This window comes from Podarcis gaigeae, assembly GCF_964106915.1.
Source record: "Podarcis gaigeae genome assembly, chromosome: 2".
Classification (NCBI taxonomy): Eukaryota; Metazoa; Chordata; class Lepidosauria; order Squamata; family Lacertidae; genus Podarcis; species Podarcis gaigeae.
The window spans coordinates 78,879,526-78,905,330 of record NC_139679.1 but is presented as its reverse complement, the minus strand read 5'-3'; the positions used below and the strand labels follow the sequence as shown (position 1 = coordinate 78,905,330).

The 25,805-nt window shown below is 42.8% G+C and overlaps 1 protein-coding gene and 1 long non-coding RNA gene across 8 annotated transcripts in view; one reads left to right on the top strand and one right to left on the bottom strand.

The window, feature by feature from the left end:
- The window catches only part of TAMM41 (TAM41 mitochondrial translocator assembly and maintenance homolog), a 138,350-nt gene extending 123,047 nt beyond the window's left edge, over positions 1-15,303 (top strand). For 4 of the 7 annotated variants that reach the window (XM_083726861.1, XM_083726863.1, XM_083726862.1 and 1 more), the window contains 4 exons: positions 3,024-3,169; positions 5,608-5,773; positions 7,696-7,758; positions 13,696-13,943. In XM_083726861.1, coding sequence (XP_083582987.1) covers positions 3,024-3,169; positions 5,608-5,773; positions 7,696-7,758; positions 13,696-13,769 — 449 coding nt within the window. In that variant the 3' untranslated portion in view covers positions 13,770-13,943. Of the gene's footprint in view, positions 1-3,023; positions 3,170-5,607; positions 5,774-7,695; positions 7,759-13,695 lie in introns of all 7 variants that reach the window. The other 3 variants (XR_014561215.1, XR_014561216.1, XM_083726860.1) reach the window with 2 other exon arrangements.
- Positions 15,304-19,906: 4,603 nt separating this feature from the next.
- LOC310834297 lies at positions 19,907-23,046 on the bottom strand. Its single transcript, XR_014559161.1, has 3 exons — positions 22,938-23,046; positions 20,981-22,557; positions 19,907-20,782 (listed from the first exon to the last, which is right to left on the bottom strand). It is a non-coding gene; the product is annotated as an uncharacterized lncRNA (long non-coding RNA).
- Positions 23,047-25,805: the final 2,759 nt, after the last annotated feature.

Here is a 25,805-nt window from a genome sequence, read left to right as displayed (position 1 = left end):
AAGATCCAAATGGCAGGGTAAAAATGTTTTCACAAATAAAATACAGAGAGCACATCCTTGCCATATGAAAAAAAACCTTTCAGACAAAAACCAGACACCAGTACCCTTCAGCAACATCTCAATAAAACTTGAAGCTTGAAATGAAATATGTACAGGTCAACTCTTAAATTGTGGGTAGCCAGTGTGTTGCCATCCAGATGTTGCTGGACTACAGTTTCCATCATCTCTGACCATTAGTCATGCTAGCTGAGGGAGGCCTGATGGGAGTTGAGGTTCAACATCTGGCTACTCCTTGGTTTCAATGAAACCAAATCTCAGCAAGGAAGAGCAGCTACATAAACTGTATATTGCAACTTTTGCTTTATTTCTCGGGCTTTTCTGTGTTTCAACACAATATAGTTGAACTGACAGGCTTTGGTGTATAACCTTTTAATCTTGATGTATAACCTTTTAATCTTGGAGGGGAAAACCCAGGCTTACATAGTGCATTATGGCAAAGGCTTGACTAAGTGGTCTTGGAATTGCAGAGAAACCTTGTTGGCACAGCATGGTTCGAAGCTGAGTGAGTATATTATGCTTTTATGTGGTAAGGGAAATCCTTTGACAAACTACCTCTGACCTTCCCTGGGGTAGCCTTCTGTCAGACGAGGCTGAATAATGGCCCAGGTGCTTTGTTTTAGGAAAGCTTAAGGCACATTCTGCAGAGTAGCACAAATGTTATAACATGTAACTGTTATGCCTTTGTGTTGGTGTCCCTCACTTAGAAACTAGACATTGGAAATTTTGATTATATCCCTAGTTATAATCCCTAGATCATGAGAAAAAGCCTCCTCTCTTTGTTGTTATAGGCTGCCTCAACCCTTTTGTTTTCATGTTGGAGAAGGCTTCCCTACTGTGGAAAGCTTAATGCGGTCAATATTCTGACTGGTGTTTTAAAAATTGTGTTCTTCCCTTACATTAGTTCCTCCTGTGTTTAAAGCACTCAGTTTCACTTTCCCCTTTACACACATGTGTGAGTTGCCACCTTTCCTGTTTCTCTGAGCATAGAGCAGCCTTCTAAGAAAGCGATCCTGGCATGTAATGCTTGTTAACGGAGCTAGAAATGAGTCAAAACACATCAAACTGTTTTGGGATGGATAAATCCTCTCTTGTCTCCCACGTTTTGCCCATGTAAGGAATGAGTGATGGATAATTGCTTGGTCTCAAATGAAGAACAATTGCTTGGTGTCAAAAGTGTAAAATAATTATAAAGTGCATAATTCTTTCTAAAAGTATTTCTGATTGAAAAAATCAGACATTGGTTAAAATTTGGACCTTACTTAAAATTTTTAGTGGGACGTTAAACTAGTGTGGAACAAGAATGTGTTTGAGGCTGTACTTCCCTTGCTGTGCCTGTTGGCAGGTACCATTTCTGACACTTCTACAGCAGCGGTGTAGCGTGGGTTGTCAGCACCCGGGGCAAGGCAAGTAATTTGCGCCCCCTTAACCCAGGGGAAGGCAAGTAATTTGCGCCCCCTAACCCCTAACCTGCTGCCGCTGCGCTGCCAGCTTCTTCTTGCTGCTGCCTGGTCTGGTCTGGTGTGGTTCTCTCCCGCGCTCAGCACTGCGCTGGGCGGCCGCTACACTGTCCCTCCCCCAGATAGTCCCTCGCTCTCTCTCCGCACCTCACGCCTGGCACCCACCCCCTCCACAGTGGGCGACGACCCGGCGGCTCGGATCGGATTCGCACAGCCAGCACTGCAGTGAGAGAGAGAGAGTGAGCCAGGTAGGGGCAGAGAGCTGTGAGTGCGAGCGCGCCCCCCAGATGTTGCGCCCGGTGCGGCCGGCTGCCCCTGCACCCCCCACGCTACGCCACTGCTCTACAGATTGCATAATGGAGAGAGAAGAGCAGTTCTTGCCACGGGAAAGAAAAGCAAAAATTTAGCTGGGCAATTATCCTCCTCCTGAGGCAGAGGAGTGAGTGCATGATCCTCTGGCCTCCATTGGGCACATAATGTGCTACATGAGTGCTCCATGCAGAGGCAGTTTCACAGTCCCTTTTTTGAGAGAACTGGGTAGCGGCATTGCAGCAACTGGAAGGGCAGTATGCTCAGAAGTCAAATGGAGGCCCAGTTTTGAAGTCTAGTGGAAATAGTTGTGTCTGTCAGCGTCTCTATTTCAAGAGAAATAGGAACTGGTCAAAGTGAATCTGTATGATCCTGTGCTTAGTAACACATAAGTGGGAGTCCCTTGTGTGACAAGCTACAAAAACTACAAATGGGGGTGGTCCCCTGAATGTGGACAGACACAAACAAGTGTGTTGCCTAGCAGGTGCTTCTTATTACTTTCTTCACTTAAGCGTATCTCATGTTTATCACGTTGTTCCTCCAAGGAGTGACCCCATTTTCTCCCTACAACAATCCTGTGATAACATTGCTAACAAGTGTCCCAAGTTGGACTCTCCCTAATCCAGATCTGACATTCTGTCCATTATCACACCAGTCAAGTGCATTCCTCACTATGGGCCACAAATTGCTAACTAAATGATGAATATCTTGCACTCCATTTTTCCATTTTGGTTACCAAAACATTCATTCTTTCTTTAATGGGGTGCCAACATCCCTGTTTACACTAGCTCTGTACATTTGGATATTTTGATTGCATTTGCTATATAGATAACAGTGCTTTATCCTACAAAGAAAAAAATGGGCTATCTTTTATTGTCAGAATATGATAATGCTTTGTAACTTTTATGCTTAGCGTCTTTACATATCTGTTGTCTTGTAACTGACTCTTAATATTGTCAGCTTTCCTCCCTGTGGTTAGGTGATTGGCAGCTGCCTGACGTCTCATGCCCTTCTCCCCAAACACTTTTCTCTTCTGGATAAAAACTTGGTTAGCATTACATCTGCAGGAGTGGTTTCCCTAACACTAATTATCCACGCATTAGTTTGCAGACATGGTTAGAAGTCACACCATCCCTTAATCAGATTGTGTGCATTTTCATTGATAGTATGTATGTTGACCGTCTTGGTTTGGTTTAGGTGACTTCAGAATGATAATTGGAGAAGATAAGTCAAAGGTTATGAACATAGTGAAGCCTAATATGTTGCATTTTCAGAAGCTCTACAGTAACATATTAGAGGATTGCCCCCAAGTGGTGTACAAGCACCAGCAGGGGAAGCTGGAGGTAAGCTATTAATGATGAAAAGCTTTTTAAACAAAAACTGCTGATGATGGCGTGTCTATGTGTCCTTCCCTCTCCCTTTCCCTGGTTGGACTGCATGAATGAGCTCATGTTCAGCATAAGTAGCAAATGTGCCAAAGGCATATCCCACACCAGTTCAACTCCCATTTTTTAATGTGATAAATAGTAGTGAAACAGACAACAGAATATTGCATATTCAATAAGTTCTGGATTCTTTTGTGCAAGCATACCATTATTAACAGCCCTTCAGGTGTCAGTCATGTAATTTCTGTAAGCCATGGACCTGAAGTGATAAAAATGTGTTTCTGCTATTCATCTGGTTGCTGTGTTGCTCGTTGTCGTATATGCTTTTCATGTATTTCTTGAAGAACTTGGTTAAGGTGAAAAGTTTGTAGCCTGTTTTGCCAGGAATACTCCTCCAATAAACTGCATTGTACTGTGATTGTTCAACTGTAGCAAAAGTGAAGGTGGGGTTGGGTGTCTGCACTGTAAATTAACACAGGGCTGCCGGGAGGCTGTTACCTTTCAGCACGGAAGGTACAAGAAACAGGACAGTTTGGAACTTGATGCCTTGAGAGCCAGGTGGTAGCATTGTACTCAAAAGGTGAAATAGATGGAGGGGCTGTAGATCAGGGGCCCAGCTCATTATTGCATGTAGAAAGACCTGGTTTAACCTCTGACGTCTCTGGGAAGGGTTGGAAAATAACCCTGCCTGAAACTGGTGAGTTACTGCCAGGATGTTCCAGGCATACCCAACTCCCAAGAGACTGTGATCTACTCCCAGTATAAAAAAAATGGCAGTGATCTACCCATTGTCATTGGAGGGAGGAGGAGCGTGCGTGGGGTGGGTGGATTGCCCAGAGTTGTTGAGCTTTTGGGGGGAAGGATTGCACAGAGAGGTTTTTTTTCTAATAAGGATCCCACGATCTACCAGGATCAGCTGGGGATCTACCGGTAGGTCACGATCTACTGGTTGGACGTCCCTGGAACTTTCTGTGGGACACCCTCCCATCAGATGTCAAGGAAATAAAGAACTACACAAGGCAGCCCTGTATCAGAAAATTTTCAGTGTTTGACTTTTTACTGTGTTTTGTTTATGTACTATAAGCCGCCCAGAGTGGCTGGGGAAAATACCGAATTTTTCGCTCTATAGGACACACCCGACCATAGGACGCACCTTGTTTTAGAGGGGGAGAACAAGAAAAAAAAATTCTCCCCCTCTCTGCTCAGCGCCCCTTCAGCGAAGCAGCAGGAGAAACGGAGCCCCTTCCATTTCTCCTCCCGCTTAGCTGAAGGGGCGCTGCGCAGCTCTCCCTCTCTGCTGAAGCCAGGAGAGTCTAGTTCTCCCGGCTTCAGCAAAAGGAACCCGAAGCCTTCGGAGCGCAGTGCGAGTTCCCGCTGCTCTCCAAAGGCTTCAGGCAGCTATCCCTGAAGCCTGGAAAGCGAGAGGGGCAGTGCGCACCGACCCCTCTCGCTCTCCAGGCTTCAGTGAAAGCAACGCGTAGCCTCCGGAGCGTGGAGGGAGCGCTCCCTCTGCGCTTCGGAGGCTTCGCATTGCTATCATTGCAGGCAAGGAGCCTGCATTCGCTCCGTAGGATGCATGCACACACATTTCCCCTTAATTTTTGGAGGGGGAAAAGTGCGTCCTATAGAGCGAAAAATACGGTACTTAGAGAATCGCACCTCTCCCTTCAGCTTATAAAGTCCCTTCACGGTCTTTTCCTGGTTCCTTACTCCTGCAGTATCCAACTTTCCAGCGTTCCAGCTCTCAAAGTGTTTCAGCCCAAGTTTCTCTTGCAGCTCTTCAGCTCTTCTCTCCAAGTTTCTGACTCCACAATAAACTTTCTATCTTGACATATTCTCCTCGCAGCCAATCAGAAGAGTAGCCTTCTAGTTAAGATTCTATTTCCCCTTAATTGTCAGGTTTGTATGCTGATCCTTTGACCCTCCTGTGCAGACCTTCCTTAACAAAACATCCCCTTAAACTTCTAACCTTCCTTTGAACTTTTCACCCTCTTATGCAGGAGAGCCTTGAATGCAGAAAGCTACCATTTTACAACCCTAATTCTGCAACCAAAAACCAAACACAAAATGGCTGCTTGCCATGCTGGCTATGCTCTGCCTCCATGGTTGGGAGGCTGTATGTTTTTGAACACCAGTTGCTGGAAACCTGCTCTTGTGCTTTAACTTTGCTTGTGGGTTTCCCACAGACATCTGGTTGGCCCCTGTGAGTACAGGATGCTGGACCATTGGGCTGATCTAGCAGGGTTCTTCTTGTTCATACTGTGTGAAGGGTTGCACTCTTATAATGGCAATATGTGTTGCAATTTATGGATGTGCCCACAGAGCATGGTATTAAAATCTTTTGCAGCGTTGCTCAAAACAACAACCCGTGTCCGTTCATTTCTCTCTCTCTTTAGATAGATAAGAGTCCAGAAGGTCAATTTGCGCAGCTAATGGCTCTGCCCAGGACCCTACAGCAGCAAATAACTTTTCTCATGGATCCTCCGGGAAAGAACAGAGATGTGGAAGAAATTTTATTGCAAGTTGCCCATGACCCTGACTGTGGATTAGTGGTACACCAGGGTAAGCATACTGATGGATGAATAATAGTAGTAGCTTTTTATTGGGGTCAGTGCTTAACAATCACTCTTTTAGGTAGGTAGGTAGGTAGGTAGGTAGGTAGGTAGGTAGGTAGGTAGAACAAATTCTAATTACTGCTTGAGATCTAATGTTTGGGCATTCCTGGTGCGATTTTTCCCTCCCTCCCCATTCTGCTTAAAATCACCTTGCTTGGTTTGTCGTGTGATACTACTCAGGAAAAACCAGCCCCAAACTCCTTTGGGGTGCAGTGTTAAGTTTCACAGTTCCTCGAGTCTTAGCCAATAATTGGTGCCCTTCTGAGCAAAATGCAGTTCCTGAGAGCTGAGCCAAAGAATTAGTTATGCCCAATAGACGATGGGTTGTGCTTTTATCCCAGGATCTGTCCTTGAGTACCTTCTGAGTCATAGACATCCTAAATGACTTTGAGGTTGATGGATTTAAAAAATCCCAGTTTTCCTCATCTGTAAAATGCCCCCCAAAAGTCAATACCTTGATAGTTATTGAGAGTATATTCATAAGGTTAAAAAAATGTCAAGTGCTTCGTAACAGTGTTGTATAAGGTGCAGTTACTTAAAATAAGGGGCACAATCCAATTAAAATTCAAGCATATGAAGCCCCAGTTTGGAGGCAATGAAACTTAGGTAAAAGGGCTTAAACTTTGGCTAGAGTACACCCACTGTCCTTTGTGTCTTGGATCTTTTAAAGAGGTCCATTCTTGAAATATGGCAAAGTATTACAGTGGTATCTCGGGTTACATACGCTTCAGGTTACAGACTCCGGTAACCCAGAAATAGTACCTCGGGTTAAGAACTTTGCTTCAGAATGAGAACAGAAATTGTGCTCCGGCAGCGCGGCAGCAGCAGGAGGCCCCATTAGCTAAAGTGGTGCTTCAGGTTAAGAACAGTTTCAGGTTAAGAACGGACCTCCGGAATGAATTAAGTACTTAACCCGAGGTACCACTGTATTTTGTTGTTGTTGTTATTTATTATTATTTATTGAATTTCTTTACTGCCCTATACCCACAGGTCTCAGTAGCATGCATAAATATTCACAGTGGGGGGAAAGTGTGTGTTGCTGCTTGCAAAAGTACCTCCATGCATGTCTTGGGCACTATATTGATCTCTACTTGTAGAAAGTAGCTCATTCCCAAAGGTGTGGCATCCAGTTTTCTGGAAAATATTTTAATGCTAATGAACAGCACTTGAGGCCTCTTCATATTTTATGGCGAATCCAACAGATGTGTGTTTGTGAAGATGTGCCTCATACCAGCAATACTCATTGATGACAATTACCCAGTAGCTGCATGAGAATAATCAAAGAACTGTGATTGGCTGCGACTTCTTATTGGTAAATGTAAAGGTAAAGGGACCCCTGAACATTAGGTCCAGTCGTGACCGACACTGGGGTTGTGGCGCTCATCTCGCTTTATTGGCCGAGGGAGCTGGTGTACAGCTTCCGGGTCATGTGGCCAGCATGACTAAGCCACTTCTGGCAAACCAGAGCAGCTCACGGAAACGCCGTTTACCTTCCCGCCGGAGCGGTACCTATTTATCTACTTGCACTTTGACGTACTTTCGAACTGCTAGGTTTGATTGCAAAATCCAAGTTTTTCTCTGTGTTGTGAAACGGCCTTCAAAAGTTTTTTTTTAATGTAAATGTATGTGTTAAATCGCATGAAATAATTTTAATGAGCTTTTGAATCTACTTGATAACAGAAAAATAAACAGCTTTTGTTGGGGTAATTGGCAAGTAATACTGTCATGCTGGGTTAACTGTGTTACTGGAAAAATATTTGACTTGTAACCCCACCACCACCTTAAAAAAAAAAAAGGAGTATCATGGATAACATCTGTTTTTGTTTATCCTCTTTCTTTCTTTCTTTCTTTCGCTCCCTCTCTCTCCAGGCATTTCAGGAATTGTAAGATCGTCCAGCCTCATTCAGAGTGCTAAAACCACCCTAACAGCTGGTAAGAGCATGTGGTGCTGGGTTTTCCTGATGGACCATATCTTTGAGGAAGATAAACATGCAAGGCTAATTCTATTCCAGAAATTAATAAAAATGATCTTGCATATCTAAGGGTTGGAAATGAGAGAGCCTGTTGGTTCAAGTACCTTAAGAACCAGCACTCCAGTTGAGTTCAGGAGATGCTCAGCATCTGCTGTGTACAGAACACTCCGCATGGGAAGTTCTTGTCTGCCATTGAGAGCAGCCATTCTAATCACTTTGGTGAGCATCATATTGCTGTCTCTGCTAACAGATCTGTGCTATGTACTCTTGGGCTTCTGAGAAATATTTCTGCAGTTCCTTGTTGAAATGTAGGCTCTCTGAGTTACTGAGTCACTAAACTGGGCATTGCATAGTTAAAACAAACTATCTAAATGAACTAGCAGTATTATGACAATATTAAAATTCATGGACCTGATTTTTGATACATAACCGTCTTACACGGCTACAAGTGATCGCCAAAGAAGAAGACTTACACTCCAGATTTTGTCCAGTCTGCTACATCAGTCATAACTCTTTGGAATAGCAGGAAGCAGTGCAACCTCCCAAATATTGCACAAGACCCTTTGAAGTGATTATGTCAATGGCTGTATGCATCTCGCTGTTCTATAGAGAAGCGAACCCCACAGGATCACTTCCTCAACTAGAAAATCCACCAGAGTTTATATAAATATCGTTGTATATTATATTTGATCCTCCCTTTTCTTCCCATCCCTGCCCCTCCCCTCAATCCCTAGGATAGGCTGTCCTGCTGGGGCTCCATCAAGATTTACTGCCCCCGGTGGTGGAGCAAGCCGATCGGGCGCCTGGCGTGAGCCAGGGCAGGACACTCCATGGGGCCTCAGAGGGGTCTGCCTGTCTCCTCCCACTCAGCCGCCCTACAGCTGGGGGGAGGCAACGGGTGGGCCATTTGGGCAGCGCAGAGCCTGTGGGTGCCCAAGCCACTGCGTCACTCCCAGGAGAAATGCGTGGCTCGGGTATGCTGCAGGCCTCATGGTGAGTGCCGCCCGGCATTTTGTCACCCCCCTCAGCGGTGACACCCGAGGCAGCCCGCCCCCACCGCACCCCCCTTCCTCCACCCCTGACTGCCCCTATGCAGATTCTGCCTACGATCACAGGCGCTCAGTCTGCTGCAGCCACCTAACCACAAACTCTCCTTAGTCAGTTCACACTTACAGGGCAATTCTCAATGATTCAGCCCACCCAATTGATACTAATTCTTTTCACATGCATTCTACAATCTTTTATCTTGTGAAGTACCCTGAGATCTTTTGATGAAGAGTGGTATATAAATCTGATAAAATAAATAAATTCTACCCTATCTGTCATCTGAGATATTGCAAAAAGAAAAAGAAAAGAAAAGAAATCTCAAGGCCAAATTACACATTATACCTGCAGTGATGGGCTCCTTGTCATGGGCTTGCAGTATGTTCAGTTCTGGATTTTTATTTGTCTGCCCACCCACACCCCATCCAATTATCCCACATGCTAGTGCTGTTCATGAATGTGTAGGAAGCTCACCTGGGGAAGTTAACTTTGTTACTCCTGTTGACTTAGCTGTGAAGCAACAAAGGAGCTACTGGGCTTCTTTCTCTTCTCCTTTGCATAATCTGCAGATCAGGGAACTTTTGTTTCAGGCTTCTGAAGAGTTAAAGTGTACTCTGTGAGGGCCTCACTCCAGCACAGTTGACGGTTCATAAATACATGAGATGTTTGCCACTAGAGGCCAGTTGCTAACACCTGCATCCTGGCACATTAACCATCTGTTTTAGAACTGTTTAATTGGTGGGAATTCCTGGGCGCCTTGACTTTCAGCTCTTAACACACACTAATTTACTAATAGATAGGTTTGTGGCTTCCCCACAGAAATGCATGGTTGATCGCAGTGCAGCAGATGTCTTAAGAACATAAGCACAATTAAGCTGGGTTGCTGTGTGTGGGTGTTTTTCATATATTCAGCAGTATACAAAGATACCGGTTTAACCACTTAACCATCCTTCTCCTGTTACAACTGTAATTCTCCTAATGAATCTTTGAACTAGCACAGACTTGTATGAGTATTATTTATCATTCGTGTATTATCCACCCATCTCCTACGCCCTTTTTCCTCTTTCCCACGCAGACTTTATTCAAATTTTAATGGCAGGCTTGAGGCAGAATTCAAAAGCCAGACGTTGTTGCATTAGCAACTTGCATTTTCCTTTTATGTTCCCCTTTTCCTTCTCTCTGCTTCCCTGGCAGTTATATGGTTGTTATCTAGGGAGGACTTGCTTTATGTTGTCAACATTTGCTGTTGCTCAACTCACATTCAGCAATCTCAACGGTTACTTGTTTCAATATGATGCCTGCATTTTTGTAAACATTTTTGTATCACATGCTGAAACACAGGTAACATAGCCCTTGTTAAGTCCTGAAATATCTACAGGCCATATGGCAGGCAGTTGGATCCTCGATGGCACTCATTATGTAGCTGCCGTGCTCTGCTTGCAAACATTATTTGGCAAGGAGCACAACAAGGACTTTTTAAACAACTGGTAATGTTTCCCTTCCTCTTTTTCTGCCAGCGTGGTTTTAAACTAGTTTGAGCCCTATATTTTTGTTTACTGTCAGATGCCCTATTTAGCTTTTCAAGAAAAGGGGCCTGTGTGTTTTCTAAAATCTGTGGCAAGACTTCTGGTCTGGTTTCTATTAGAAGTGGCACCATCCATTGATTTATTTTTCCTCTTGGCCTTATGATCTTTTAGAACTTTTAGAAGCTTTGGAAATGTTTTATATTTAGTTGCTTCTAAGGAGTGTGTGTGTGTGTGTGTTACACACACATAGTTATTGCATTTGGCAACCTTGTGTAAAATAAAGCCATGTTTTGTTATATTTGCAGTAATGATCTAGCGATGCTTAGTTTTCTCCCAAGGCATGCATTGCTATTTAATTCCAACTGATATCTCTTCTAGATATTCCTGAGTATTCAGATTTTGAAGCTTTGAACAATGCTAGGCTACATTCAGACTGCTGCATAGGAATAACACTGATATTAGCCCTCCCCATTTAGACTGATAGTTAAAGACCAGAAAATTCCAGTAGCTTGGGGTAGCCCACCTCCACTGCACCCTGGCCACCCAGGGTGTCACCACCGAGGGGGTTGTCAAAATGCTGGGCGGCACTCAGCATGGGGCCTACAGCATGCCTGAGCCACGCCTCTCTCCTGGGAGAGACGCGGTGGCTTTGGCGCACACAGGCTCTGCGCTGCCCAAACGGTCTGCCCACTGCCTCCCCCTCCCCCAGCTGTAGGGCAGCTGGGTGGGAGGAGGCAGGCAGACTCCGGAGGCCCTGCGGAGCATCCTGCCGTGGCTGGCCCTGCCCCTGGGTGCCGCCCCAGGCGCCCAATCGGCTTGCTTCACCGCTGAGTCTAAGACTACCATCTGGCTTAAGTGGCACCTGCCCTCTTCTAGGACGTGCCTTCACTTCCCCCTCCTTTTCTGTCTATCAGTCTCCCATGCCTACTCAGTATGCCCAAATCCTCATTGGGTAGTTTTGGGGTTCCTCTGAGGTTTTGTGCCTTAAACATTTTTGATACTTTTGCAAACATTCTGGTTCTCCTAAGCTTGCTTATTATTTGTGGGTGTTAGCATTTTGTCTCTATAAAGATCCACAGAGAATGAATTCACTATTAGAACAGTAGGATTTAAGCATGGACTCTAGCGGCACCATCTCTTCAACTACAGCAGAACAACAGTACAGTATTGTTACTAATGATATAGCCAAATATTTATTCTACAAAGCTTGTCATATTGGGTGTTAACCAATGGGTGTCCCTTTGCTTCTCCAGAGGACATGGGAGCAGGTGCGAGTAGGAGGGATAGACAAAAATGGTCTCCCTCCCCATTCTGCTGCTGGATCCCTCCAATTGGTGGGGTGACGCCCATTAGATACTACTCATTATCTATTACAGTGGTACCTCGGGTTACATACGCTTCAGGTTACAGACACTTCAGGTTACAGACTCCGCTAACCCAGAAATAGTGCTTCAGGTTAAGAACTTTGCTTCAGGATGAGAACAGAAATCGTGCTCCGGCGGCGCGGTAGCAGCAGGAGGCCCCATTAGCTAAAGTGGTGCTTCAGGTTAAGAACAGTTTCAGGTTAAGTGCAGACCTCCAGAACGAATTAAGTACTTAACCCGAGGTACCACTGTAATGTGAACTCTAATGACTGTTGTGTTAAAGAACAACAGGAATACTACTTCCTACCCCATTTCATTATACCCTTTTTCAAAGGTGCGATCAGAAAACACTATTGACTAGGTAGAAGAAAAGTTCACGAGAATTTGGTCTTAAGGTTCTTAAAACATATTGTAAAAATTGTGTAGCTTAGCTGGAGACAGATTCAGCTGCCTGTCTTGATCCATCCTTATTAATGAAAAATTGCTCGTGAATTCTCAGGAACGCAATGTCATCCTAAATTAAGAAATTCAGAGTTGACTTCCTCCCTTTCTGCTTCTGGTGAAAAACCTCGGAGCATATCATTGTGTATCTCCTTGATGGTGAAGCATATTAAGTGTTGTTGCCATCTGGGGCATGCAGATCTAAAATGAGTGAGATGGTCAGGTTCTGAGCTCAGATTTTTCAAAGGAAGCATGAGCAGTGCTCATTGCAAATAACCTGTGGTTGTCCTCCCCTTATTCTCATAGTTACATAGGGATGTTCCCATGTAGGCCATCGTGTCTGCCTGCCATGTTGATTGCTTATGGCTGTTTCTTGTCTGAGTGACAGATTTTGATAGATATTGGTCTGCTTCATTCTGAGTGAACGAAACATCCTGCAGTGCTTGCATGTAGCATATATTGCAAGGTGCAGATGTCAACCATGAAACGTGGCAGCTGTTTTTCCAGGCTGTATGGGAGTGAGAAATAGAAAGCAAAGGGTGCTATATCAGACAACAGATCTAGCCTGAAAAAGCCTGGGGGGTGGTTCCATTTTCTCTGAGTGAAAATACCAGGAAGTTTTCAACGTGACAAATGGCAGCGCTAGAAGGAAGCACTTGCATGTGTGGTATTTAGTTACACAGCACCAGCAGACTGCTGACTGAAATCTTGAAGATGGTCATCTTTGCAGAAAGATTACAGCAAACACACCTACCTCTGTGGAGTCTCAAGTCATGAGACATTTAAAGAGTAGGATTTAGTAAGGAGAGTCTTCAAAAATGCATTGGGGACTAGTTAAAATAGATTAATTGGGGGATGTATACTGTATTGTCAAATTCTCTTGATTTAAGAACTGGCCATAAAGTTGTGAGATGCTTCACCAGGTAACCAAGTATAAAACACTAGTTACTGAAGCTGCTCTAAATGTCTGGCTTCCTTTTCCTACTTTTAAAATTAGTTAACTTGTTAGTTCTTGCTATTTATTTATTCAGTGTTTTATTTGTTGTTCAACAGTCTATTAGTTATTGCTATTTATTTATTTATTTAATCTATACCCTGACCTTCTTCCCGAAGGAGTCCAGGGCAGGAAACAGGCCCAAAATTTACAAACAAGGAAAGCATTATAAAACAGCCAACACATTCTTAAAACAGTTAATGGGGAGCAATAATAAAGAGTATTTAAGGGGGGGAATAAGCATTGTGAAGTTATTCTGCTGTGCCTTTCTGTTTAAGGTAGCTGACAAAAATACACTGACATATTTACTAACATAAATAATGCAAGAAACTGATAAAGCCAATAAATTGTGATTTAAAACAGCAGCCAGAATGTAAGAGCAGATGAGCCCTCCAATAACTTGAGCCATGTTAGCATACCTCCTCAGCCCTTGAGAACCCTTGCACTCTGTCATAGCCAGGGAGAAGCAATGTCTCCCCATGTAAGGGGCCCACTGTAATTCATTTTTTCTTTTCTTTCTTTTAAAGGAATAAAAAAATCTGTGACTTACAGCATGAAGAAGATGTACAAAATGTCAAAAGGATGGCTGAGGAAGACATGACGCCCAGAGGGCTGGACTTTCTGAAAAATCAGCTGATCCTCTTTGTGGCTGAAGGTTATTCCCATTTGACCTGTTACATCACCTTGCCTTGGAAAATTAAGAATATGCAGAAACATGTTTGTGCTATTTATACACCAACAGTGTTGCGCAGACGATAAACACAGGAGGTCACCAGTTTTGGTTTCTTCAAGAAGTGGGTTTCCTTCCTTCCTTGTGTCTGTTAGAACTTTTCCACCCTACCTTTCCAGAGTGACTGTTTCCATATGTGCTGTGTTATGTTACAATCCTTAAAAACAGGAGCCCTGTGTGATCAGGGTTCTCAGTCATATGGAGGACTGTAAGCCTGCTCAGCTGAATGTGCTTTCAATCTCCCTCATCAGATCTTGATGCTCAGAGTAGGAAGGTTGGAGAGGGTAGTGCACATGGCCCTGTGGCCCCTTCGTGGATCCTGTTAATGAACTTCTAAATAGGACTCCTACAAAAGTTTATTATTTTACAAATATATATATAGTGAGTGTGTGTGTATGTCCTTTGAGCATGTTGTGCTAACCACTCTTCTGCAAGAGCGGCTCGTACTCTTGCATCTTTAACTTCACCAAGAACTCTTAAAGTTCTAATCACACAGCTTAAGAACCATTGAATGGTACTGAATTATTTTCCTCTTGGCCCTCTTTCTGTGTAGAGTTACATGCCAAGTAACTTTGCAAAAGGTCAGCCATTTGTTTTTAAGGCATAGTTGACAGCAGTATAATTCACAGCCAAATATCGGTGAGCAGGTCATATTTCAAAACAAGGTCGGGTTATAGTTGAACTTCTGGGTCCAATAATGTGTGGGTGTTTAGGTATATAATTTAAGAGTCCTGCTTCACTGCTAGTGCTTTTAATGTCTGCCTGCGGTTAAAATCAGGGAACAGTTTTCTTACTGGTAATAGACTGTTTCTCCACCCCCACCACTTGTGAATTTTAATTACTGGGGCACAAATGAAGACAACCAAAGAAAGGGGGTTCACATAACAGCATTTGACCTTACCACTCATTTCTCTTAGGGCAAAGTGAAAATACATATTGGGTTTTTTTTGTTGGGGGCCATATAGATTTGTTTCCCTTCCTACCCACCCACTCCTCCATTTGCTTAAAGTTGCTTTCTCATCCAAACAAATTTTCACAGATGGCTACCATGCAAAAAGGTGTGTTTGGGCTGCAGATCACATGGTAGTTGCATTTAAAGGCACAGTCAGGAGGAACTAGGGAAATAAAAAGGACAGTTCTGTTGAAGATTATACACAACAAATGGTTATGTATTAGTTCATGTTTGATTTGAAAGCTTACAAGAGCTCAGGTTAAAACGTAATTTTAATTTGATTATTTTCCATTCTTTCGCATGGGCTCAAGGCAGGTAAATGTATACAGATGTGTTTTGCAGCCCAGGTGGCACAAGAGCTTGATGACTGACTGTAGAAAAGCACACACGAAGGCTTTAAATTCTGACATTAAATACAATGAAAAGCTGTACAAAAATAAGCCATATTTCATTTTAAAATAGTCAAATGAGCTTATTGATGTGCATATTTTGTCTCGGAGAAATGGCAGAGGTTTACTGTATTCTTGATCACTTCTAGAAAAACTTTCTCATATTTTAGTCCTGTTGAAATATAGTGAGGTCTTTACATTTCCAGCTTCCAGGATTATTGTGTTCCCAAACAATTAAAGTAGAACAGATTGCTAACATAGTAAGGAACTACGTACATGGGAGAGTTTCTAATGCTGGAAATGCACTGTTGACACTTTTTCGCACAACAAGCTCTTTTGCAAAATCCTGATTACTTTTTGCACTTGAAGGCATCTAAGAAGCAATTTGGGGGCCAAATTGTAGAGAAAACTTTTGCGTGGGGCTAATAGGGACAGGAAGCAACTTTGCAGAATTGAAATGTATGTCTCTAGCTTGAAGAAAATGTCAGGGTCAGGAGAAGGAGGTCCTTTGCGATTGAGGGATCTAGCTTGTAATCAATAGGAATTATCTTATTAGAAAAGCAGGTCCATTTAGTTCCTCCCACCCCAAAATCAGCTTCAAAAGCCCTTGGAAATTTTGGTTTGAAATTTGACAGGTTCCTTAGATGCAGGGGTGCCTCCCCCATGCCTGCAATTTTCAGGCCAGCTGCTCACAAAATGCTAAAACTGTTGACAGCTGCCCTTGAGGAGAAACCTTTGCAGCTTTGCTTCTGAAATTTGGCAGGATTCATGACCTCAGAGTTGGCAAGATTGCCTGATATATATTCTACTCCAGAATTTAAAAGTTCAGACATTTCCTTTTTTAAAAAACCAAACTTTAAAACTGTCCTGTAGAAAAGCCCCTGGATCTAACTGCATGTAAATTGGCAGGCTTCCTCCACTCCATTGCTTTGCAGCTTTCATTCAAATCTGCCTAAAGGAAATTAAGTTATAGCTGATACTGTTTTGGAGGTGGGAGAAACAAAATGGACTCATGCGAACTCTCTAGATGAATCAGAAAGTCTAAAAAGTGCCTTGAATCAAGGTAGGCGGTTTCCTGAAACCCTGAATTGGGGTCCAAAATAAATGTTGTGGTCAGTGCACACTCCTAGTTCCAATGCTGTGCTTGAGGGACAGCTCAGTGGTAGGATACTTGCATGAAAGTTACATTTGCGGCATGAAAATGTGGAGAGCCACTGCCAGTCCGAGTATGCATTTATTCATATAGAAATTTCTGCTTTGGGCTTCTAATGCCTGTGTGTACTTAAGGGTGGCTTAGCAACAATTTAAAGTTGCAGTGTCATAAAACACTACACAAAATACAGAGTAGATAATACTGATGCATCGTTGTCTGACTTGCACCAGTGGTATAAGGCAATTTCCTGTGTCCTCTTGTGCGAGTCAGCTATATATTTTTTATTCATTTACTTATTTCAAAAGAAAGGGCAATTGCATGCTATTGAAAGGTTTCCCGTGCCCTGTGCTAACGAAGGGTTATTTCAGTCTTAAGTGGTTAATGATCAGGAAGGAGAGAATTTCTGCTTGACCTCTTCCAGGAACTTGGCAGCTTCCCTGATAGCAGTTCAAGTCAGTTGCTTAGGGATTTGGCAGTGAAATGGGAAAGAAAGTTTATGCAGTCTGATCCGCAGATAACCGAGATCCAGAGGATACTGGGAACCAATTTTTCTGGCCCTGACCTCGCAACATGGTGACCTACAATATTTAGAAAACTGGTGTAAACATCCAAAGCCAAGAGATGGTAACATTGGAGCCTTACAGAGCTGCCTGGGGAGGTTGCTCTAAAGATATGGTGCCACCACAGATAAGGCCCTGTTTCATTAACATCTGTCTATCCTCTGATGATACTGAACACAGGAAGGGAGGGGCATCAGGAGGAAAGTTTCCAAAGGATCAGGTAGGTTTATGTGGGAGAAGGAGGTTCTTCAGATACCTTGGTCTCAAACCTTAAATGGTGGTATAGAAATATTAGTAATAAATATATATGATCGAAACCAATGTGTGAATTGTGTGTGGAAGCCAGGGAAAGCACTTTAAAACAGGTAGAAGATCTTCAGGCTAGTGTGTTCCACATAAAAAAAATTAGCTGCTGTTTTCCAAACAGTCTCCAGTGGTAGTCCCACGCACAATGCATTTTTAAAGTCTAACCTGGATAGTACCACAACATGCCTTTCATTTTCTAAGAGAGCCGAGAGGTAGCATAAGTTGATGAAAAGCAACACGCAAAGCAGCCATTGAAAGGCCGGGATCTAACAGTTCCCCAAGCTGTAAACCTCTTCAAGGGGAAGTACAAATTCACATCAATAGTGAGCAGGATACCACTTCCCATCCACATTGAGCCGCCTTGTCATTTTTGAGATGACAAAAATGAACCCACCTGTTTGTTATTCATGGCATGTTTTTTTTAATCTGAATGGGCCTCAGCTGGAACTCTGTAGGACACCATAGCACACGGTTGTCAAGCTATAGTGCCAGCACCACGTTCAGGCGTATGTGCATTAGGAAGGAATAGGATGCCTAACATACCTGCAGTGCCTTGAAGGCAAGTGAACTGAAGGTAACAAAGTATCAAATGCCACTGAGAGACTCAGTAGAACTAATGAGGATGAACTTCATCTGTCTTTCTGTCCTTATAGCTGCTCTGGGAGGGTGACCAAGGAAATTTCAGTGTCATATCCAGCTCAGAACCCACACAGAAATGTATTTAAGATATCAAGCAGTATCATCCCAAAGGTTCTGAATCTGAGCCGCTACCACCACAAGTGGAGTACCTTCCCCCAAAAGATTTCATGAAGGAAAGATGGCTATTCTCGAATAACTGTGTTCTTGGTGAATTACATTGTCATGCACCACTGAAACTCCCTATCTCCCTTTCCCCCTCTAACATTGGTGTGTTCTCTCTTCCTTTCTTGATGAAGTGTACCTTCTTTGTGGACATTTATTTCTGTATTTTATATCTGCATTTTGAGAAATGATTTTTTTAAAAGCAATACTTCCTCCTTCCTTTTTAAGTTGGTACTTGCAAATACACTGGTGGGGTGGCTAGTGGGTGGTAGAGCAGCACACACACACACACTAAATCTTTCAGTATGTATTTATGGGAACATTCACAGAATTCTATAAATGCATTTTAGAGGTGTAAGTATTTATCACAAATTTCCACAGATTTCATTTTTTACAGGGTGTCCCTACATCACTACCACCACCACCCCTGCTCCAAATTTCTTTAAATTCTCAATATTAACATGCAGATTTGGGGAATTGATGCAAGAACCTTTTAAAGCAAATGGGTGCTGTGTACTTTCTGGGAGCATTGGCCTATTCTGTATAACTGGAAGCGAAACTTACTTTTTTATTATTATTATTATTAAAGATTTTCTTCATTTACAAAAGTGTGTGCAATGTCTCTCATGGAAGCGAAACTTACTTGTGCTACAACCATTCTCCTTTTTTAATTGCCCATAAGAGTTTCTCCCATCCCCACTAAACCAAATGTTAATATCCTTCCAGTAGCACCTTAAAGACCAACTAAGTCAGTTCTTGGTATGAGCTTTCGTGTGCATGCACAGTGTGCATGCACACGAAAGCTCATACCAAGAACTGACTTAGTTGGTCTTTAAGGTGCTACTGGAAGGAATTTTTTTGTTTTGACTATGGCAGACCAACACGGCTACCTATCTGTAACTGGAACAAATGTTAATATATAAGCAATACACAGTCTTATTTGAGTGTTCCTGAAAAGTACCCAAGCATGCCACTCTTAAGCTGTTTATTGTGACAAGAGCCTCTGTGAGCATCAGCTTACTTCATCATGCAGATGGTAGATGGTATAGTGAAGGGTAAGTGAAAGATTCTTGGATACACTAAATTTACTTTGCTGGAGTATCAAAGCATAAGTACTCTGACTATTGCAATTGGAAAGACAACTACGTTGTTATGCTGGAGGTATTTTTCAATAGTTTATAAATAGGTTTTTCTTTCAGAAGTGTGAACAGATGCGCACATAACATCTCATCCGTATATTTTTTTATATCCAAGTATACTTTGATTTCACATACCCTTTTTCATAAGGTAGGCAAAACAAGACAGTTGGGGGGAAAGTGTACATTTGAGATGGACCGATCACACTAAAGACCAGTTTAAGAAGTTTACTTAAGTTGCCACTTTGGGAGACATCACCCTCATGAAAAATATGGGCCAGCGCATTAGAAGTAACTTGATCAGATTAGAAGGAGGCTGGAGGTTAACCCCTCTGCCTCGGCAAAGAGCTTTGTTGCCTTCAACTTGAAACTTGCTAGCTGAGAAGAAGCAAATGCTACGTTCCAGAGACCAAAACGAAAAGTTACCGACACAGTTCAACAGCTAATTAAGCATTTTATATGCAGCAGATGTTCTGTGTAAAGCCAAAGCCCAGCAAGCCAATAGCAGAATCTCTTACATATTACAGGTGCTTTATTATGGAGCTTGACTGTAACCTGAGTCGGTTTTATTTGTCTGACGTGGCTAAAGTATATAATGCATCTTTGGGCAAGGTTTGTGGAGAATTTGTTTGTGTACAAAAACAAACAGGCCATTACATACAGTTGAGAGAGGTGGGGGTTTTTTAAGTCAGTTGAACGGGGGGTGGGGGGGGCTAACTTATTCCATTTGTTTGTTCTCTGCAAATATTGTAGACTGTACAGTAAATCTTGTATGTGTCAGGACATAAGAAAAGTTTTCCCTTTTAGCAGGGACAGTCTTGAAAGCCTTTTCTTTCAATTCTCTGTAAATCATTCATGTCTCTTGTGGATTGTTTTTTTTTTAAAAGAAAAGAAATAAAAAAGAAGTAGCCTACCTTTCCTCTGGAGCTTGCAGACCTTCGATCTATTTAGATTTTGGCACAGAGCCACAAGTGAATCATGGGCTATAGTAGTCGATGTTGTGAGTGCCTCCTATTTTTGTTAATAGAAAACACCCTGTTCAGTTGTAATGCCAAAGAAAACCCCATTCAGAAAAGTCTTTCTTCTAGACAAGTGTGCAGACATGGGAGAGATTATACAGTGTGACTGAAGCATATGGAGAAAAGTGTGGTTTGTTGCATTAGGAGTCCCTCTAAAATATGGAAATGAACATTTACCACAGACCTTTAATGTTAGATAAGCGCATATTTAATTTTGTGCACTTCTAAAAACTTACATCATGCTGACCACATTTGTATTCTCTCTGTTCTTTCCTTCTGTGTTCACTTTTTTAGATTTAGTACCCAAATTGCTGCTCCCTAGCAATCTTGTGTGTCTTGCTCTTTGTCCTCTATAGCTCATAGTCTAGCCAACATGCTGCCCTCCAGATATTGTTCATAGAATCATAGAGTTGGAAGCAACAATAAGAAGGATCATCTAGTCTGACACCCTGCAGTGAAGGAATCTTGAATCTCAAATCCATGCCCCTGGGATTAAGAGTCTCATGCTCTACCAGCTGAGCCAACTTCCATCAGCTCCAGCCAATGGGCCAAGATGATGGGAGTTGTACTCTTGGAAGAAGAAGAAGAAGAAGAAGAAGAAGAAGAAGAAGAAGAAGAAGAATCAGCCTCCCCCACCACAAACACTCTGTGAGGTGAGTGGGGCTGAGAGACTTCAAAGAAGTGTGACTAGCCCAAAGTCACCCAGCATGTGGAGGAGCGGAGACGCGAACCCGGTTCCCCAGATTACGAGACTACTGCTCTTAACCACTACACCACACTGGCTCGTACCACATGAGCTAGCCCTGCTTCAGTCAATAGCTTTAACTGATCCTGGTGCTTGGTAGCTGCTCTTTCCTTCCTCCTTAGCACTAGCAAAGTGTTTGTATCCATTCAATTCAAGCAACATAAGCAAGCAAGCACAGGCTTCTGCCCTTGGGAACTTGCAGCCTGAAGTGAAGGCCTTTGGTCCTTGCTTCCCCAGCTTCATGTGAAGATCCTCGTATCCCCATGGCTTAGTATATGGTGTAATTTCATCCATCTTACCTAAAGATGAACCAGAGTCAAATGAGCGACAGCACTCAAATTCTGGCTCACCTCTCCACACTTAATAAGGGATATTATATAAGAAGGGCAAATCCAGCCACTTTATAAGAAGGCAGGAGAACATTGGGATTCTTCAGCAGTGAGCAAGACGGAGAGATTGCTGTGAGTTAACTCTAAGATGCCATAGGAATAGAGAAAATATTCTGGATCCAGGCCATTTGTTGGCAAGCAGACACCCGAGAATCTCATCAGATGGGACTTCACTTTGGCAGCTACTATTAAAAGACCATTGTGAATGAGTCACCAAATGTTGAAAGTGTCAAGTGACCAGGCAGGATATTGGGCGATGGCTGAAAGTGTCTATGAATAACCTGGTTGTTTGAATTCACCCACTGATTCTGTCTTAAGGATGAACTCTACTGCTTGCATTTTTTCTCCACAGCCTTTTGAAACCACCCTTCACCCAGTTTTCAAGCTGACCAACCCTAGCAGTTCAGCGTTGTGCTAGAATTATAACACAGATTGCATTCGGATGAATTCTGTTCTACTGTGCTTTGTACAGAATTGGTGAGCTACTTTGGAGACAATGCAAGCTTGAGAAATAGAACAACAAACTTTGGGAAGATTTATTGTTCTCCACTTGCTCAGTCCCTCCCCCATCTAATTTGCCCCAAAGCAATATATGGAGCATAATTGCATGGCATGTTGTTCCAGGATGTTAGATATCTGACTCCTCAAGTATCCAGTGTTATATTTAGACTATCCTGAAGCTGAAACCCAGCTGCGGGCTCCTTTTTTGAACCTTGTTGCATATGTCTGTTTAGTGCTCCTCTGCTTTATGAATTAGTCCAGTATACAGAATGCCAGCTGGTCCTGCAGTATAACAGAATAACTGCAAGTGATAATCAGCTAGCTGCTGTGCCGTATCATTTGACCTGCGCAGGAGGGATACTCATGCCTGTAGTGCATTTTCATAATTTGATGTGTGAATGTGCCATCAGTTAGAATACAATGTTATTTAGAGTCTTAGTAACTGGTAATTGGGCAGAGAGGGAGGTCTGAATGGGAGGGGTTGGGGAGGGGCACCCAGATCTCCCATTCACCCTAATGTCCTACTACACTGCCTGTGCAAATATCCATGCCTGCACATAAGCAAGAAGGGAGCAAACAGGAATTTAGTAAGCCCTGTTGGGACCCTCCATGTATGGGTGTAACTCGCTCAGTTGGGTCAGTTTGCACACACGGTAGTCAATATTATCAGGCGTTGAATCAGCCGCTCTCTCAGTATACTTGCGTAACCTAATAATATTTCATACTACTATAAAAGGGACGCGGGTGGCGCTGTGGGTTAAACCACAGAGCCTAGAACTTGCCGATCAGAAGGTCAGCGGTTCAAATCCCCGTGATGGGGTGAGCTCCCGTTGCTCAGTCCCTGCTCCTGCCAACCTAGCAGTTCGAAAGCATGTCAAAGTGAAAGTAGATAAATAGGTACCGCTCCAGCGGGAAGGTAAACCGCGTTTCTGTGCGCTGCTCTGGTTTGCCAGAAGCGGCTTAGTCATGTTGGCCACATGACCTGGAAGCTGTACGCCAGCTCCCTCGGCCAGTAAAGCGAGATGAGCGCCGCAACCCCAGAGTCGATCACGACTGGACCTAATGGTCAGGGATCCCTTTACCTTTACCTTAACCTATAATATTTAATGCTTGAAGGTTGACAAAATATAGTTGGGGTGCTCAGTCTTTGGGGGCCAGGGGGTACATTTTGAAAGCTAAGGAATTCTGCAGGCCACCAAAAAATACCAATTTCACAGATGAAACACTGGCCCCCATCTGTGCTACATTGGGCAGCCCATATGTCCCTCCATCTTTCTTTAGACTGAGATCTGTTTTACAACAATGACATCTATGGAACCACAGAGCTGGAAGGCCTTCCCTGTGATAGGGCCCACTATTTGGAATGGATTCCCATAGGAACCCCTCCTTCCATACTGTGGGCACTGGGCAAAACCTGCCTGATTTACTATTGATTGAAGATTATTGTTTATGCTGACATTGCTTAAGGACTTAACATCATTTTTAAAATCTTGTTGATTTTTGTTGTTGTTGATGTGGTAAAATAATGTTGATAAATAGATAAACATGTTGGCACATTTTAATCCATTTTCCCATTTTATTTTAATTGTTTAAAACTATTTTTGTTGATAATTTTCATATTTATGGTGAACTGCTTGGAGGTTTTACTGCAATCAAGTGATATGCACATTTAAATAAAGATTTTGTTATAATATTGCGATTATCATATGCCTCCTTCTGGCAACTCCTGCAGCCAAGCTGGCACCAAACATGTTGCTCTCCTTTCCTTTGGTGCACGTAAGTGAGGCCAAGAGGGGGTCTTGTTGTCTGGGCAGCCGGGACCACCCTACACACTGCCCAGGCTTGCACCTCAGGGATGTCACTTCAGTGCTGCTGGTGCAGCACTTTGACTTCACCCCCCCCCCCGAGGCACACTCCATTGTCTCTCGAGACAGACAATGCCAATATTTTCCCCCTCTGAACTTCAGTGGTAGAACAGCTGTACAGAAAACAAACTACAGTTTGAAGTACAAGTTAAATGCTAGGATAACATGTTTATGTTGTGCAGGGATGAAGTATATTTGTTTCTTAACTTTTAATGCATGGTCGCTTTTAATGTGCTGTTCTTGATTTTAAAACTTAGCAACAAAATCCATACTGATTTGTTCTGTGGAAAGTGACCAATAAACAGCCCCAGGGAGATTAGACTGGCCTTAACCAGAGCAGGGCCTTTTCGGCCCTGGCCCCGGCCTGGTGGAATGCTCTCTCACAAGAGACCAGGGCCCTGCAAGATTTGACATCCTTCCTCAGGTCCTGCAAGACGGAGCAGTTCCGTCAGGCCTTTGGTCAGGGTTCAGTCTGACTCATTTTCTCTTTGTATAAGAACAAGCACGAAGGAGGTTTCCCAGCCTGCTCACAGGTCCTTATAATATCAGTGGAAACAGTTGGTCCTGGCGAGTATTAACCGCTTTCAATTTTAACCTGAGGATTGTCATTTGTCCAGTTTTAATTTTAATTTATTTGAATTAATTTTGGGATGCGTTTTAATCGATTGCTTGCTTGTTTTATGCATATTGCATTATTTATATGATGTTAGCCTCTCTGAGCCCAGCTCTGGCCAGGGAGGGCGGGGTACAAATTATTATTATTATTATTATTATTATTATTATTATTATTATTATTATTATTATTATTATCTTTTAGGAAAGGGGTAAAACTAAAACAGCAATTAGGCCACATTCCAAAACAGACTCAAACATACTTCATTCTGTGTTGGATTCTGGCCAAATAGTGTTACATACAATTCTGATTCTGTGTGGGTGGTGGGGAAATGAACATTTATCAAGTTAAAACTATAAAGAGAGTGGATGGAATTTTCTCAAAACCATGTCTGATCGTTTAGTGAAATTCCTTGGCAGACAAATGGAATTACATCTGCCCACAGTGCACAGTTTATATGTATGCTGTTTACTGTTACAATATGTAGTGACTGTCGTGAGCTTTGGTGGGACCTGAAAAAGGATTTGTCAGAGTCCTGGATAAATGGAAACAAAAAAAATTCCTTCCAGTAGCACCTTAAAGACCAACTAAGTTAGTTCTTTGTATGAGCTTTCGTGTGCATGCACACTTCTTCAGATACACTTCTTCAGATTCTTCAGATCTATAACTGGATAAATGGCTTTGTTTGGAGCTATAACCTGTGAAGTCTATGCAGAACTGTTTATTTGAAGGCAGTGTTTACCCTGCAAATAACAGAGGAGGAGTAGGAGCAACAACAACAGGGGATGGCTGCTGCAAGATGCCTTGACCCTCTCAGAGGACTTCAGTGTTTCCACAGTTGAAAGTAGAATGCTGGGTGAGTAGAAAATAGGTGGAGATTTACTGGCACATTTCTGGGTGATGTCTAGTGAATTGGCCAGGGTTTCCGATTTCCAGATACTTGATAGGAATTACAAAATTAGGCTTCTGAAATGAAGAGAGCTAATCCAGAGTGGTGTTTTTGTGTGTAAAAGGACTGCAAACTCTGTTCAGTGCTGGTACTGAAAACAAGTTCCTAGGTTTAGAACGTGTTCTGAGGTATCCTGCCCTTTTACTCTAGCTGTATGTTGTTTGCATTTGGCTCTGGCTGGTTGATCTTGGGAATTTAGTAAAAAAAACAAAGTTGACCCAAGAAGCCTGAAATCTGCCCATCATCGGATTACATGAACCATTGGTATGATGCTTCAGGTCAATTCATGTTAGTTTGCCATTATACTTGCAATTTAGATTGCTTTCTTTCTAAGTCTTGCCACTGTCTGCTATTTTTGCTGCCTCAGCACACTGATCTGACACTTTAAGTAAACAGGAAATTTAGAATCTATCAGCGTATAAGTGTAGCAAGATTGTTGGTCCCAATGTCCCTTAGGTAGCCTTTCCCATCTGTTGATTACACACAATCTGTTGATTGTCTGGCTGTCTGATTCTCCCTTTGTACAGAA